General features: G+C 38.9%; 1 protein-coding gene across 1 annotated transcript; it reads right to left on the minus strand.

Moving 5' to 3' along the window:
• Positions 1 to 15,065: 15,065 nt before the first annotated feature.
• LOC113273046 (transcription factor bHLH162-like) lies at positions 15,066 to 16,369 on the minus strand. Its single transcript, XM_026522816.1, has 4 exons — positions 16,177 to 16,369; positions 15,964 to 16,088; positions 15,368 to 15,530; positions 15,066 to 15,125 (listed from the first exon to the last, which is right to left on the minus strand). Exons 1-4 carry the CDS (start codon positions 16,339 to 16,341, stop codon positions 15,066 to 15,068), a joined length of 513 nt encoding a protein of 170 aa, XP_026378601.1. The 5' UTR covers positions 16,342 to 16,369.
• Between the last annotated feature and the right edge of the window lie 2,591 nt (positions 16,370 to 18,960).

Raw genomic sequence — 18,960 nt, forward strand, 5'->3', positions numbered from 1 at the left:
GAGGAAAAAGTATTTATTTGAACTATGGAGCCGTGCAACGGAGCCCATGGACGAAATTTGATTGTGTAGGAGTTTTCAAGGAAGTCAACCAGGTTCGAGCCAGATCTTGGGCGCCTGTTCACCCAGCGAAGTGTCCTAGAACCACCCCAAGACTCGGGAAGTAAAGCCAGCTATTTGGGAGCGCACTTCTCGAAATGCTCCCACAACCACGCTTGAAGAAAAGCAACATGGACGTACGAGTCCACTTTTATGTAGCCGTTTGAAGCACGCATGTCCGCAACCAGATGATCCAAATTGTGTACAGAGAACCGAGAAAAAAGTCGCCAATGGGAAGAACAACACCTTTCGCTAATTTGATGGCAAACTTAATGAAACCCTATCTTATTTCCTTCTTACCAGAGCCGTCGTCAAAAATGTCCCTGGATAACCAAAGAACCAAGAATGTCGTGACATGAAGCGTACTATTCTTTTGATCTGGATCCGACTCATCTAGGAACCATTGAGACACCCACCAGCTGTAGAAACACCTCGTCTCATTTTCCTTCCGAACAAAACCTTTTGACTTTGCAACGAGAGCAGTGTGCATTTTTTCTTCATCTTCAGACAAGGTGATATCAAGATTCCCTTTTATGGGAAGGTTCAGCAAGATAGCCGCGCTTTCTAAAGAGACCGTCATTTCACCCCACCTGCATATGGCCGTTTGAGTGTCTGGACACCATCGAGAGACGAAAGCAACTAAGCTCGGGATATCTTTCCTGATTTGAAACCGCGGCAGGGATTTTCTCAGGTGACATCCTAACGAAACCTTCTTAAGCTACTTACGCTTTCAACTACAACAAAAGAAAGGGGTTTAAAAAAATTACTACTAGAAGGAGGGTGCACGAAGATTACTTTATCAGCATTGAAGAATTCATTTCGGTTGCAAGCCACTCTTTTTTCAACCACAAGTCGTAACACACATAACCGAAGAAAAGGAAACTAGCGAACCTTACGTAGCCACGGAAAGCACACTCCTTGCCAAAACCGTACCTCGCAGCGGAAAGTACGCGCCCAACCAAGAAAGTACGCTCCACCGCGGAAATTATACACACGGCTATACCAAGAAAAATGGAAACCCTAAAAGAAAGGTTTTCATGGGAAAGGAATTGGTGGCAGTCACCTGCCCGTGCAGGCCTACTATTGCATAATAATTGAGGTGTTTAACGTTATTGCGGTGTTCACGCTAAAATATTTCTACAAGTTCATAGAAGATATACCTATGGATAGGGTTTGCGCCAATAAAAAAAAGAGGAAAGAGATTGAAGGAGAAACCCTGGAGTACATACCTGGAATGCTTGCTTGCCTTATTGCTACCAGTCTGCCGTTAGCACAAGGACGTGAGAACAAGGGTACAAAATAAAAGGGAGAGCAACCCCTTTTATAGGCGTGACACTTTTGGAATTTGAATAAGGAAAGGATTCCCTATTTGAGCCACGAATGGGAAAAGGCAATTGGGCCCGCAAGAACAAGTCTCACGGTGCCCAACAGTCCGCGCCATGCCTTACCTCACGGTGCCCAAACAGTCCGCGCCATTCCTTGCCTCACGGTGCCCAACAGTCCGCGCCATGCCATGCTGGCACCGTGCCAAGAGTCCGCGCCATGCCGAGCGAGCGCCATACCAAGCTAACATTTTGCATCTCAACCAGCAACCGCCCCTACCATTCTCACGGTCTAGCCAGCAAAATCACGGGCAGGATTTACGCAAGGTCGTCAACGCAAGAATCATGGAATCTCAGAACACTCCCGAAAAAGGTTATACGGATCTTCCTGATCATCTTTTCATGACTTGCCATTTCGATTTTGTCCTTGCCTGTCACCATCTTATGCTTACCTCGCAACAATGCTCCTGTTCCGAGCTAAGCAGGGGACTTAATGTTGATGGTGTTTTTTAGCTTAGGGTTAAAATCGTAAAACCTTACATCTGATATGACGTCACTACGACCACTAGCACATTTATCGAATCATTCAACATGCTTACGTAAAAATTACCAGGGTACCTTTTTTTATATATGCTATATTCCACGGTAGAACCCTCAATATTGACTGGAAATATCTCCGCGCCAAGGCTTGCCAACCATGCCAGCCACACCATAGTGCCAATGGCATACCATGCCAGCCTTATCTCCGCGCCAAGGCATGCCAGCCGCACCACGGTTCCAATGGCATACCATGCCAGCCACATCTCCGCGCCAAGGCATGCCGACCATTCCAGCCGCACCACGGTGCCAATGGCATACCATTCTGGCCACATCTTCGCGCCAAGGCATGCCAACCATGCCAGCCGCACCACAGTGCCAATGGCATACCATGTCAGCCGCACCAATGTGCCAATGGCGTACCATGCCATCCACATCTCCGCGCCAAGGCATGCCAACCATGCCAGCCGCACCACAGTGTCAATGGCATACCATGCCAGCCACATCTCCGTGCATGCCAACCATGCCAGCCGCATCACAGTGCCAATGGCATACCATGCCAGCCGCACCACAGCGCCAATGGCATACCATGCCAGCCACATCTCCACGTCAAGGCATGCCAACCATATCAACCACACCACAGTGCCAATGGCATACCATGCCAGCCATATCCCCGCTCCAAGGCATGCCAACCATGCCAGCCACATCTCCGCGCCAAGGCATTCCAACCATGCCAGCCACATCTCCGCACCAAGGCATGCCAACCATGCCAGCCGCATCACAGTGCCAATGGCATACCATGCCAGCCACATCTCCGCGCCAAAGCCATGTCTGCCCTACCACATGCCGCTGGCTGCCAAACAAAGGGTTGTAACAATCAACGGCTACCCTTCTATTTGAGATGAAGATCTCAGCCGTCCAAGTTCGCCACCTAACGTATGGCAACTTCCGGCCCAAGGCCAAACATCACGGTTTTGTCAAAACCCTAATTTTGGCCGCGCCTAAAATATGCCAAAGCCATTCCGTCCCTACCACATGCCACTGGCTGCCAAACGAAGGGTTGCAACAATCAACGGCTATCCTTCCATCGGAGATGCAGATATCAGCCGTCCAAGTTCGCCACCTAACGCATGGGAACTTCCGGCCCAAGGAAAAACATCACGGTTTTGCCAAAACCTTAATTTTGGCCGCGCCTAAAATATGCCCATGTCGGCCCTACTACATGCCGCCGGCTTCCAAACGAAGGGTTGCAACAATCAACGGCTACCCTTCTGTCTGAGATGCAGATCTCAGCCTTCCAAGTTCGCCACCTAACGCATGGCAACTTCCGGCCCAAGGCCAAACATCACGGTTTTTCCAAAACCTTAATTTTTGCCGCGCCTAAAATTTGCCAAAGCCATGCCGGCCCTACCATATGTCGCTGGCTGCCAAACGAAGGGTTGCAACAATCAACGACTACCCTTCCATCTGAGATGCAGATATCAGCCTTCCAAGTTCGCCACCGGCCCACGTCCAAACATCACGGTTTTTCCAAAACCTTAATTTTGGCCGCGCCTAAAATATGCCAAAGCCATGCCGGCCCTACCACATGCCGCTGGATGCCAAAAGAAGGGTTGCAACAATCAACGGCCACCCTTCCTCCTGAGATGAAAATCTCAGCCGTACAAGCTTGCCACCGAACGCATGGAAACTTTTGGCCCAATGCCAAGCCCTAATTTTGGCCGCGCCTAAACTATGTCAAAACCTTAGTTTTTGCCGCGTATAAACTACGCCAAAATCCTAGGTCGGCCGCGCCTAAACCATGCCACTGGATGCAAACGAAGGGTTGCAACAATCAACGACCACTCTTCCTCCTGAGATACGAATCTCATACATACAAACTTGCCACCAAACAATTTATGGAAATCTCTTGGCCACGACGCCGATTCTTGACAAAGACGCCAAAACCCTAATTTGGTCGTGCCAAGAGCATGCAAGCGCTGCAACCATGCCGATGGTTGCCAAACGAAGGGTTGCAACAATCTACGACTACCCTTCCTCCTGAGATGCAGATCTCATCCGTATAAACCTTCCACCAAACGACTCGTGGTAATGTCTTGGCTGCGATGCTAAATCTTGGTCACGGCGCCAACTTGGCTGCGATGCTAACTCTCTGGTCACAGCACCAACCTGTCTACGATGCCTATTCTTTGGTCACGGCACAACTTGGCTACAAACGCCAAATCCTTTGGCCACACCACACGTAGAAACATGCTACACGTTTTCCACGAAAACACTCGAGACATCAAAACATGTCACAAACTGGAGGATGCTCATCAGGGTATTGGTCTGGCGGTTTACAGCGTGCGGCGTACACTACGCCCGTTACAGGAAACTGTCATAAGGGTGAGGCGGTTAGTAAATACAAGAAGTAATGGTGAAACATTTCCTTCATTATGGAAACATCAATTACAGGCGTTACCCTTTACCATTTTCTTCCATTTACTTAACCGTTTCAACTTCTTATGAGACCAGGGTACATTTCGTTGCGACTTGTATAAATAGATCTCACTTATTTCCACCAAAGACAAGTTTTTCTCAAGAGAATACAACACTCAGAAATCACTTGTTAGATTTCCCATCTGTTAGTTTTCCACTTTCTGATACAACTCGTCAAACAACTACTCTGCCCGAATCAACTATTCTGGTCTCAACACTCTTTTCGCTTCCCTCCCTAGACCAACCCTTCTCCTTCACTTTGTGACCGAAGCAAGTCTGGAACGATCATTTCTTGTTTTAGGCCGGATATGTACCGATTGATCTCTCGAATCAAAGTACTCCCTTGCAGTACATTGTTTAGAGTTTAGACTCGTTTATCACCCACACACTCGAAATTACCAAAATCAGCAGAAACTGTTTTCACCCTCAAACAACTGCTATTGCAAGAATTTGATTACGAAATCAAGGATAAAAGAGGTGTTGAAAATATTGTTGCTGATCATCTTAGTAGACTTGTTGTTCCCGAAGAAGAACTTCCTTTACTAGATCGTTTTCCAGACGAACAACTTTTCTCAATTGAAGATTCAACACCTTGGTACGCGGATATAGTGAACTACTTGGTTACAAGACAAGTACCTAGTACGATGTCTAATTTTCAAAAGATTAAGCTTAAGAAAATAGCCAAGCAGTATGTGTGGTATGAACCCTACTTGTGGAAATACGGTTCCGATCAAATCATCCACAGGTGCGTACCTAATTCTGAATTTCAATGTATTCTTACTTTTTGTAATACTTATGCATGTGGTGGTCACTTTGGTTCTAAACGTACCTTGAAAGCGGATTTTATTGGCCTACCCTATTTGAGGATGCACATATTTTTTTCCAAATCTTGTGATAGATGTCAAAGAACGGGCAATCTAGGTGCTCGAAATCAAATGCCACTCACACCAATTCTTGCTGTTGAAGTATTTGATTTATGGGGAATTGATTTTATGGGTCTTTTTGTCAATTCTAATGGAAAATTTTATATACTTCTTGTTGTGTATTATGTTTCGAAATGGGTGGAACCTAAAGCCACCCCTACTAATGATTCTCAAGTTGTTTGTGAGTTTGTGAAGAAATATATTTTTTCTAGACATGGTACACCAAGAATGGTTATCAGTGACGGAGGTTCACGTTTTCAGAAATCCTTCCATGCGCTACTCAAAAAGTACAACATAACACACAAGTTTGGTACGCCTATCACCCACAAACTAGTGGGAAAGCCGAAATCTCGAACCGAGAGATTAAATCCATTCTTGAGAAAACCGTGAACACTACACGGAAAGATTGGAGTTATAGGCTTAGCGATGCACTTTGGTCATATAGAACGGCGTACAAAACACCGATTGGTATGTCTCCATATCGGTTGGTTTATGGAAAAGCTTGTCATATTCCGGTTGAACTTGAACACAAGGCTTATTGGGAGATAAATATGTGCAACATGGATTATGACAATGCAGGGAAACAAAGGAAGTTACAACTTAACGAGCTAGAGGAGATACATAATGATGCTTACGGGAGTTCTCGTATATACAAGGAAAAGACGAAACTTTTCCATGACAAGATGATTTCTCGGAAGAGTTTTGTTGTGGGTCAAAAAGTTCTTTTGTTTAACTCTCGTCTTAAGTTATTTCCTGGTAATCTAAGGTCCCGATGGGGTGGACCGTTTGTTGTTACTAATGTTTTTCCTTATGGTGCAGTTGAAGTTACTAGTCTCACTACGGAGACAACTTTTAAAGTCAACGACCATAGATTGAAGTCATATTACGAGAATTTCCATACGGATAATGTAGACGTAATTGACCTTCAGGATCTGCTCCCTCTGGAGGAGTAATATCATTGGAATGCCAAGTCAGGCTGAGGACATTAAACTAAGCGCTAAATGAGAGGCAACCCATCGGTTTTGTATCTCTATCCCTTTTGTTTTTAATTTTCTTAGTTTTTCATATCATATTTTTCATTCCCATCTTAGATTTTACAAGTCCTATATCTATAAAGAAAGTTTTGACGAATTCTCGTCATAAAATTCTGACTGCGCACTTGTCACGAAAATAGCTCTCGACACTTCATACAGAGTCCGATTTGAGTGGTTGACACAAACTTTTAAATATGAAAGACTCACCTTTCTTTTCCAAAAATAAAATCTGAATTCGGAGTGTATTAAGTTGGAGCGATAGGCCTGGACATTTTAGTTTCGGTATTTTTCCAGAACCTTTTCAGATTGCATGACAGTCAGTCCGGTGGCCATAAAAGTCAGACCATTTATCGAAACACTGTACCCTTTTGGAAACATATAGAAAAGACGTAGACGAACAACTTTAGTTTAGGATGTTTATCCTAGTTCCCTACTTATTTGTACAGTTTTTGAGTTTTTCAGGGCTGTTATGTCAGAAATCAGAATTTTCGGTTTTGAACATTGAGGACAATGTTGAGTTTAAGTGTGGGGGAGCATTTAGTATCTACTATTTGTATATACAAATAAAAAAATAAAAAAATCATACTCTTTGATTTCTTGCATTCTTGAGACTTCATCTTTTGGAGTTAATTATGAGCTATTTAGGATGACACTCTAAACCTTTTTAAGGTTGAAGCAGTTCTTACAACTATAGATTGAGTTCCATTTATCATTCCACAATCCTTACATATATGGTCATAATTGATTGTGAAACTAAGATATGGTAGTCGTTTGAAAGATTCATCCTCGCAATTAATCATTACTGAATCACTTTCTTTTTATTTTTGCAGTTATATGTTTCTCTAAAGTGATTTGGTAGGATCCTGATACTGCCGTGGATGTTTTAGCAAGGTAATCATTGGTTGAGTTTATAAAAGCCCCATAAGACAATTGTCTTACACTCATAAAGAGTGAGGCGGAAAAAAAATAAACATATATAAGGCTCATCTTCATTTATCGACACTTGGATGGAAATACGTGTGAAACATTGTCCCTGTCTCCGTCGCATAAGCAAGCGTGGAATGCAGGATCTAAGGCAACTATCACGTATTTTCTGAAAAGGAACATGCTCTTAGAGTATCTAATCATGTAGTCGATGGAAATAAAAACCTACCATCATTATATAGCAAGTCAAAAAGACTATTGATGAGGTTCTTGACACTTGGGTGGCAGTATGCGTGAAACGTTGTCCCTGTCTCCATCGCCTAAGAAAGCGTGGAAACATGCGCTTAGATTATCTAATTATGTGGTCAAGTTAAATGAGTGCTTCTCTCAAATATTGCGCTATAAATAAGAGTCCTTTGACGACATTTATACAAGTATTGTGGGTAACATCTTTCACTTTAGTCAACATTTGCACACTTCACTTTTCTATTTCCATTTTCTTATCTATCCATGTGATTTCAGTATGCGAGTGTTGTAGCAAACATTTCAACAAGTACGATGACTATCTTAATAGAGTTTTGCAATCAGGTTGAATGTCGCACGTAAATAACTACTTATGTGTCATGATTGGAATGTGTGTGGAATGTTTGTGGCTAAAGAACTTGTGCAAGCTAATTATTTGACTTTTTACTTTGTGTTTATACTTAGTGGTTATTCCAAGGCGAGAAATTGGAGTATGTTTTTTGAGTATACCTCTTGTAATCCCTCACGAGACTATAACTCGTCCACTAGGGACACCTAGGGGTTTAAAGGCATGTTATTCATGCTAAGAGTAATTGTATCCTGACGACATGGATTTGTTGTATTTAGGATTGGTTTTGTTTAGTTTAATCGAGTACTAGCAAAATCTAAGTGTGAGGAATTTGATAAGTGCATAATTCATATGATTTTAGTGTCCATTCCATACTTGTTTTACATATTATTCTTGCATATTTTCGTATTATTACTCTTGTTTTCTCTCATTTTCCTCTAATAGGTGAATCATCCGAAAAGGAGATACAAAGTGATGAAAAGAGCTAGGAAGATAAGTACTCCAAATATCCAAGCACCCAAGACCAAGAGAAGTGGAAGAAGTGCGATGAAAAGGAGCAAAACGCTCAAAATCAAGAGAAGGGACAAAGAACGATCTTAACTCATTCAAATTAAGGATTTCTCATTATTATATTTAAGAGAATTGAAAAATAAAAATAATTCAAAAAGAATGAGTTCATTCCGAGTTCGGATGAAGAAGTTGTGGCCAAAACAAACTTTTATTAAATACCGAAGACAGTAAAGTTCGCGGACTTTACTGAACGGGAATTCATACTTTAATTCCGAAAATTTCTGCTGGAATTTGAAGTTTGCGGACTGGGTACGCGTACTTAGCTATTATGGAAACGTGTATTCATACATTGAAGGCCTACGGTCATGTTTGGAATTGTTATTACGTATTTTTGGGTCGGGTTCTTAAATAGAACTAAATACGTGAAGACCGAGCAATGTAAACCTATAAAAAGGTATTAGGCTATGTGAAATATTATCACATCAAGGGATCACGAACTTTTAAGTCTTGGAGAGGAGAAAAAAATCACACGGAGCGAAAGCTAGGATTTCTGAGCGATTCTCAATCGTAACGATATCTCTAAACTTTTCTTATATGTATATCTTGGATGCTTCTACATCCATGAGTAGCTAAACACCTATTGATTGAGGATGAATTCTAAGTTGTAAACTTGATTTGATTTAATATATGAATCTATTTTGATTTCTTCATATGATTATCGTTTGTTTATACTATGAGTAAATATTATGATTGATTGATTGATTGATCTAGGTGGCCAACTAAGTCAGTTTATTGATTAATCTAAAGCTATTAAAGGGTTAGGATATCCGTGTAATTGTTGAATAACCCTTACACAAGTAGAAAACGTGAAACCTTGCATAGGGATTCTGTGGAGCAATCACATGGAAAAGAGACACTAGAAAGTGGACCTTGCGCTAACAGTCTAAATACTAGGATTAACCTAAGTCACCAAACATAAAGCATTTGACAAGCTACACCTTGAGTGCGCTACTACTTGGTGGTTTGGACGAATAGAATCTAGTTTTCGAGCGCTTCGGTACCCAATGACCAAAGGACTTTAGGGAATATCACTGCTCTAGCTGCTTTTCTATGGTTGGTGATAATCTATGAGTAATGACGAATAGATAAATATATTAACTCATTGACGATTTATATACAAAGAAGGATTACTCGATCATATTTCTCTCTGTTGCTTACAACTTAATATTTTCAATTGTTTTTATTTACTTTATTCGAATCTAAAACAAAATCTCTCCTCTTGTGACACTTTGACAACTAAAACTCACTGCTCTTCGTGGGAACGATCCTTACTTCCATTATATTACCAGTTAATTGTGTGGAAATAAGATTATTAATTTGTTGAGCCTACGAAAACCATCATAATACGTTCATTGAGTCAGTCATTTGATTCAAATCTTATAGGTTGGATCGCACCAAACACAGATTGTTAGATCTTTTTGTGTTTGCCTACTCTGATACCAATTGAAAAGACGAGGGTACCCAAATACACCACAATCTTTTAAATATCAACCTATAATTCTGGTATCTTAAGTGATCGTCTATGGACAGAGTCGAGACAATACACTTATACCTTGTGTGATTGTCTATGGATGAGGTCGGGACAATACGAAATCAAGATATTTGCTTGACAATAGTTACGGTAAAAACTTATTAACTATTAGGATTAATGTCAAGTAATTCGGATTAACGTACAAGTGTATTTAATTTAAATTATAATTGCGAAATAATAAAGTAAATGAAACAACAAGATTTTGTTAATGAGGAGACCGTAAATGCATAAAAATCCCGGGACTTAGTCCAGTTCTGAATACTCTCAGAATTAAGACGCTATACAAAATCTAACACCAACTTCGTATAGTTGAGACCAAGTAGACTACCCCTAGATACTTAGTTTCCTCAGCCTTCGACTTCAAGAGTCATGCACGTGAATAGCTACTCCTTTGGATCGTATTCCAAACAGCAAAAGAATGAATCAGTTTGCTAACTACTCTAATTAATCTTTGGAAAAAGGTATTTTTGAGTTGTTGACTAAGGCTCTTCCGTTTAAATTAATAAACCCTTTGTCTAGTTAGATTAATCCAAAAATTGATTATACCGAAATAACCAATTTCTAGATTGAATATAAAACTCAAAGAGTAACTATAAAGCGATGTCGATCTTACACAATTAGACAATCAAGTCTATCAAAGATAAACATGATTCTAGTTGGATCCATGCCGATCAAGGTTTGTGCACAAAATTCACAAGATACAAAAACTAATAAGAAAATCTTTTTCATCTTCAAATCTTGAATTGCTTTCTCAATAACCTGCACAACACAAATTTGAATCCTCTTGTGATCAATCACACACAGAACGGAGTCTGTTAACAATATATTATCACGAGATGTCTTTAGATCCGCAAATAGTTCTAAATATCCCGTCGATACTTTGATCTAGTTTTAGTGACCTTTATGTCATAAAGGAATGTTCTCAAGAATAAACAAACTAGGTGCAATCAAAGTTTCAACACCCCGTTATTAGTCAATCAAATCAATAATCGAAAACTAATGTAACAATGCAATTATCTAGTTTCCCACAACGGTACTCATAGAGATTATTGATATAACATAAGTATTTAAACGAGAGGTCGTAAGAGATTTCGCCTAATTAGGGTATTTTCCTCTTCGAATAGACGGATCCACCAGAAACAATACGAATGAAGTTTGCCTGGCTCTTAGGATAGTATGCAAGAAATGCAAAATCAAGTATTTATAGACCAAGGTTGTTTGGACAAAAATGAAATTCCAGAACCGAAAATATTCTCAATACATTCATTAAAGTATCTAATTTCGGTTTTTATATTTCCAATTAAATGCCAAATCATATTTCTGAAATCTCTCATAGAAAACTTCTATTATAGATTTGCACATTAACTAATAACCTTTTCCCGAAGATATGCTTTAAGTGCTTGTAATTAAAACATATATATTTGAAAATCATAATTAAATGCTTTTCAACATTTTGTTTTTGGATCACCTTGAGCATCAAGGTATATCTTTGAACAATTAATGATAAGAGTTATGTACATGTTCAAATAACGTCGACATCTAGAAGTTTCTCTCAGCAAACCCTAATTCCGAAATCACACAAAACATAAAGACATATGTGAATGTTGGAAACTCAACTTTGCTCCTTGGGATCGTTTATACCATGACTCACAATTTAAGTTGTGACTGGTTATACCATGCTTTCCAAAATAGGTTGTGACTGGCTAAACCATGCTTCCCAAAATAGCTTGTGATCGGTTACACCTTGCTTCCAAAAGTAGCTTGTGATCGATTACAACTAACTTCCCAATGTAGCTTGTGACTGATTACACCTTGATTCACAATGTAGCTTGTGACTGATTACAACATGATACACATTATAAGCCATGACTGGTTATACCTCAATTCTCAACATAAATCAAGATAGGTTTTACCTTGTCATCTTGTATTGGTCATCCAAAAGATATTCAATAAAGAATCGGACCAACATGATTTCCCTTTCGATTATGAAACAAGTTCATACACCTACTTCCTTAAACCAATGTAATAATACGTAGTTTTCTAGGATGAAATCATACCTATATCTTACACATAATCAAGTAACTAAATCCATAGATTATGTTGATGTCGTATTTACGAAGTTCAAAAGATAAGCGTTATACTTCGTAATTCAATAAATTCCTTGACACTTTGATCATAGTGATATGACCAAGTTTAATCACTAGAGTATTATATATATACAGCTTCGCATATTATGTTTTCAATATAATACGACTTGGAAAATATGTTAAGAATGGAAACATGTCAAGTAAGTAGTACTAACCTCAAGTGGAAGGATTATGTCTTCGTTGTCGTTGTTACTTCTTCACATTCTTCAGGTCTTCAGAGTAATACTTGTATGTCTCAACATTCCTAGACTTTCTAGTCTAACCTAAAAGAAGTTAACTCTAGTATCTAATCAAGCGACTCTAGATGAGTTTTGATATTAAAATATGACAACCAAACTTGACATACCAACGCTTGGTGGGTTCAACCGATCTATGCTCTAACAATTAAAATTACATGGAAGAATATGCACTATGGTCTAAGGTTCTGGAACCGCGCACAATGATAGTTCATGGTGGAATGTATGCCTTTTGAACTTACAAGCACAAGCGATGTTCAATAACACTCAAGACTTAAATCATAATTCGCAAATCCAAGATATTTTGTGAGTAAAGTTATCTTAGCCAAAGAGAACGTCGTTGTGAAACAATTTGTGACCTTCTGCTATGTCAGAACTGGTTAGATATACATACCGGATACAAATAACTCTGGGAAGTTCACGAAGTTATGCTTGAGAGGTATGCCCACCTATGCCAGTTCAGGAAAGTCAAATCCAAGGGATGCGCTTGCCATGTATGCATACCTTCCCTTATTTCTGAACTTAGACTTAAGGGGTACGCATACCGGGTATGCGTACCTCTCCAGTTTGTGGAATTCCAGATTTACTTAAGTATGCATACCTTGCTCCAGACAATTCTGAAAACTCTATTAATAAATTTGAAACATCCCTAATAGCCATAGACAGTTTACACTGTCGTTTGAACAATTTTTAAATGATCAACTTAAAACAAAAATATTTCATGAACAACAAATCTTTCTTAACCAGATTTTTAAAGATCCAAGAACATCCATTGCTTGAATCAATATTTCGAGAGATTTATAAAGACAAGCTTGAACTCTAAATTTCTTCTTTCCAATGTCAAATCTACTAAAATCGCACGACATAGTCTCAAAATATAGAATGGTAAATACCGTGAGTAAATAGGATATGCACGTTTTCACATACCTCTTGTTGATGATGTTCTCGCAAATGTCTTCGTTTGTTCTCCAATCTTCGAGGGTTATTTAGTGATGTATGATACTCAATTACCGTACTATAATCCTAGTCCGAGAGTTGAATTTAGTAGACTAGAAATCAAGATATATTTTTGTGCAACTAACATTGACAACAAGCTTGAGATAGCAAAACTTGCAACTTTTTCCGAGAAGTGCTCTAATAATCTCACTCTTTGTCAATTTGAGTGACAAAACTATCAATACATATGGATTTAATAAAATAAACCTTTCATCTCAATAACCATCATGCTTGATTTCTTGAATCTTCGTCATCTGCTTGAATTCTTCATTCTTCAAGTTCTTCTACGGTTCTGCATATGATCGTTTCATCACCTCTGTTATTGAAGATCCGTAGCGATAACAACTTATGAGAACACTCATTTAAAACTTATGAAAATACTCGTTTAATTTTCTTTTGATATTTATGCAATAGTTGGCAGTGGGTTCTCACTTCGTCTGTTTGTTGTTAACTTAGTCATACTTATATGAATTATTAATGAGTATTAACTTAATTTTCTTTCTTTATTTATTGTCACTGCTCATTGCATATATATTTAGATTTCCTATCTGCATGCATAGTTCACCATTTTCAGAGTTGAAGCTTTTACATTGTATTTTGCTTCATGGAAAACAATATCAGAAAGTTATTGAAAATCCGGACAGTTGGTATATTTGAGGTAAGTTATTTTAGAGTTATTTTCATTGTTGCATATTTTTGACATTAGTCTTCCCTTACATTTCTTCTTCTTGTAGGATTGATTATCTCATGGAAAATTGTTATACATATGGATTTTTTTACCACAAGCAAAGAAGATAAGTGAAGATGGAAGTTGAAGTTGCACTGCTTTTCCATGGTTTGTAGCATATGCAAACCACTCACAGTATGGGCACACGAGCAACGGAAGAATTTCTCAGCTACATGGTCATCAGTTTGATTATGCTTTCAACATCTTCCTCGCACCATTGCAAGGTACCATTTTGCATCTAGAATAGATCCATAGACAATTAATAGGCTCATGTGTACCTCTCTCACACAAAAAACAATAGTTGACACTCTTTTTAATGCTGATTGATATCTCCCCTGAACTGCTACTGCACCATCCATCCAAAACATGCCATGTGTGAATTGTTCCTTAGAATGTACGAAAGAAATGTGTAGTTACGTCTGCAGGGGTTGTAGTTATATAGTGAAATCAATCAGACCGTTGGTGATTGGTCACGTTTTCTAGCCACAAAAATTACCACGTATGTGTCATACAACCACATGGATAAAAGTGCCACCTGCGTGGCTGTCACATGTGATTCAGTGCCACGTGTGTAGACCAGTGTCACCTAGATATGTGGTAATTATGGTTCAACTCATGCACTTAAAAGAGTGAAGGGGAAATATAATCACATAATTTACCGTTTTTCTGAAAACAGTCAAGTCGGACGGACAAATATCATTTTGCAATCACTACTTTAAAGTATGACTATTTTGTAAAACCAATTCGGGGAATATGAGCATTCTGTGAAACACCCTGAAAAAAACACAACAATATTAAAACTTAAGAAATTTATTCAAGTACACTCTTGAAAGATCAATAATCGGTTGATTTTTCGGTCAAGTCAAGCTTAGTTTAATTCCTCTTGTTTCCTTGAACCAAACCAGCTCCATATACACGTGGACGTGAATTAATCGGGAACTGATAGTCATTTTTAAGAAACTAATTTCTTCAATCTATCAGATATCCTTGGAGTCTCTACTCCAGCTCTAACCTGCAAATGAATTATGAAATCATGAATTCAACAAACATAGTTGGGATAACCCTGATCAAGAAACGTAAAAATAGAGGAGCCACTACATATATTACCCCACCTGATTACTATGTGGTGTTTTTGGTCCCTCGCCAAATCTGGTCTAATCCTACATCATCGACTTATATATAACAGGTGCTATACTAGTACAGGATAATGGCAACTGTCAAAGAATGAATGTTATCGGTGTGATATGAATTTACCTGAGAATGAACTGTATAGAAAATCTTGTCATTAACAGTAGCAAAACTAGCATTGACCACTTCAGCTCCTTCTTCTTCAAGGACAGTAATTAGTTGATAATACATGAAATGTTCGTTCATCCCGGTTATCAAAACTACTTCCAAAGTATTACTGTCAAAGTCCCTTGAAGTATCGGCAAATTTAATAAGTTGTCACCAGTCTTATTAAAAATATTTGATGAACAAGTAGAAGTAGCAGCAACAACAGCATTGCTAGTTATAATATCTTGATCACCACAGTGAATATCGATGTCGTCGTGTCTAGTATTATTTGTACACAAAATTAGTTAAAAAGACCAAAATCAACAATTCCTAGGTGAAATGGACAGTTAAGTATTGATATTGTTTAAATGGACAAAAATGTAAAAATAGGCAGGATGTAACCAGTTTCATCGTGCCCATTTTCAAAAGAAAATTCTTATTTTTAATTTACGCAGGATGTATCCAGTTTCATCCTTAGTATCTTTTTTTTTTGGCTATTTCATCCAATTATTTTTTACTCGTCCATTTGAACCGTGATTTAAAAATATTTGGACAAATGACCCATTTTCCGTTATTTGTAGTACTCTGGCAACCACGTTGTTGTTAATAAATCTTTCTTTCTCTTCAGTTTATCTATTCTCTTTCTCTGTTCTTGTATGTAATTAGCTGCTTGATCTATCAGATCTGTCTGTGGTATATCCTGCACAAGAAATAAAGTTTTAAGACGTAAATATGATCCGATGAGATTAGAAAGAGCATATGTATGCAAGTTTGCATATACTCGATACCTTCTTGGAGGAATGGTTTTGGTGGTCAGTACTAGTAGTAGGAGGGATTAGAGAGACAAGTTTGAAACAAAGAGATTTCATATGGATTCTTCTATTCTTTTCAATAGTTTTCCTATCAATTGCTGCTGCACTAGCAGAAGAAGAACCTTTACTTGAACTTTTCATCTCTCTCAATTTCTTTTATATACTGTGCTCAGATGATCTATGTTTCAGAGACAAAGTTTTAAGTTCCAAACTCCAAGCAAGCAGCAAGGAGAGTGATGATGAAGAGAAAGGGTACTGTTTGTTTTTAAAGGAGTTAGTTAAGAGAAACAGGAAGACGTATAGAGTTGGACCATATTTGACAAGGAAAAACCAAGAAATTTAGGGAAGAACCATTGTTGTTTCTTGGAATCACATCTTGGAAGAAGTTACAAGGAAGACGAAATCATCTCTCGTGCACTTAATTGCCTTTTGACCCGTGCAATTTAATACCACGTGAATAATTGGTCCACTCAATAAGTTAAAGACTTGAAATGGAGATTCATAATAATGGAAACTCACCTGCATTTTGACATTCACCGTATGGGCATTTATGAAGGATGATAGTATTCGCTCACGCGATTTTATATAGCAAATGTGAATGAGCCATATTAGAAGAATGTTGTGAGGTAAAACATGAGTCACGCAGGAGCTGGTCCCCGTGAAGTCTTTTTAAGTCAAAATATGTCTGGCATACTTAAAAGCCTGCTCTTTGACCGGCCAAATTGTACCGTGTTTGTTGTGGGTACTACTGGGTTGTCAGCAAAATCGAGGTAATTAGAGTTGAGCCCATCAATGGTTGCAGGTTTTCGCAACCACATCCCACAGGAATAACACCTCATGTGCAAAGACTGAGTCTGGTTTATGGATGTCATTTCACTGTCTTGTGATATGACGTGATGTCTTATGAAAGTTGTTTCAGAGTCTCTTTTAGGAGAAAAAGAATCGTTAACTTGTGATGCAAATTTTTGAATGATCTAAGATTTTGCAAGGGTGCTATGGGGTTATAAGGGCAGTTTAGTAACAAATCAAACAGTCGAAGTTAGTCTAGGACTTAAATGCATCAACCGCGTGTTCTACGGCCCAGATCCTAATATAACTAAAAACATGCGATCCTTTTACAAAATATCTCTTAGTACAACTACAAAGCAAGAACGACCCTTCGGTCATATAAAATTTGAAAACTCTGTATCAGTAGACGTGGGTCTGTGGTGTAGGATGTTAGTACCGGATCGATTGAAACACACACATTAAACAAACTTCTCAACTGGAAGTGTTTTTTTCTCAATCTCTAATTCACTATCTTCAAATAAAACCATCGTTGCCTTATAAAGGCTTACAACTTATCTTGACAAAACCAAAGGAAATAAAGAAAATCTAATCAAATAAAGGAAATAACCTTAATATCTAGCCTAATAAAAAGAATATAAGCTCCTGCCAAAAGTCGAGACATGCTCCTTATTCGCTAGCTAAAAATAACTTGAAACATACCAAACTAAACTAAACATCCAAAGTTATTCATTTCCACGTGCTCGGCGTTCTCTTTCTTCATGATAACACAAGGCCATCTCGTGCACTGCATCATTCTCTCCTGGAAAGAGGAAATTCGTCCTCGAATTGGGCGGGTCGTCAAGCGAATCTCCATAAGGAAGAAGGTCACTCACATGAAATACATCTGCAGCTTGAATATTACTTGGAAGCTTCGGACGGAAAGTATTAGGATGGATTGCTTCAATGACTTCCGAAGGGCCAATCTTGCGAAAATTATCTTTAGTAACTACTGCGAAAACAAAATCACCCACAACAACATCCACAGCTGACGTGTAGTTAATAGAAGATGCAAACAACTTCTGCCCAATAGCGATATAAGTTCCTTGGGGTTTCACCCTTTTTGTCTCATAATTACGTCCCAACAACATATTGGAAGCAACATTAGAGGTAGTTGCCGGGAACGACTCTTTTGTTGGAACCAGTGTAATGCGTGTGGAATCAAATGTAAGTGAATAAGAATGTAATGCGTGTTGACACCAGTGTAATGCGTGTGGAATCAAATGTAATGCGTGTGGAATCAAATGTAAGTGGAACGACTCTTTTGCTCCACTTCTCTATCATATTTCCATGGTCTTCCCAGCAGTAGATGACAAGCATCCATCACGACAACATCACACCAAACACCATCTTCATACAAAGAGCCAATTGAAAATTTCACTAGGCAACGTTTAGAAACGGTTACCTGAGAACCCTTACTGAGCCAATGGAGAGAATAAGGTTGAGGGTGTTTTTCAGTCTGTAGCTTCAACTTACGGACGATTTCTTCCGACACCACATTCTCACAACTACCGGAATCAATTATCATACGACAAATCTTTCCACCAGTGGTACAAGTTGTCTGAAAAATATTCTTTCGCAGCCATGGATCATCATTTTTTGGAGACAAAAACGACAGACGGAGAACCATTAAACACTCACCTTGATCTACGGGCAAAAATACTTCTTGAACTACATCTGTTTTTTCCTTTGTGTCAGCGACAGATTCATCCTTTATATCACCGTATACAAGTAAAGACTTGCCAGGCCTTCCAGCTTTGCGACAATCTTTCGCAATATGACCCGGCTCTCCACAACGATAACAGTTAACAGCCGTCTTTGACGATGAACTAACATCCTGTACTGCGGAAGCATGCTGTGACGGGGTCATAAGAGGGTGAATAACAGCCGAAGTAACATTCTGACCGGTCCATTATTTTTCCAAGCGCAAAGCCC

This window comes from Papaver somniferum, chromosome 4, assembly GCF_003573695.1.
Source record: "Papaver somniferum cultivar HN1 chromosome 4, ASM357369v1, whole genome shotgun sequence".
NCBI classification, from domain to species: Eukaryota; Viridiplantae; Streptophyta; class Magnoliopsida; order Ranunculales; family Papaveraceae; genus Papaver; species Papaver somniferum.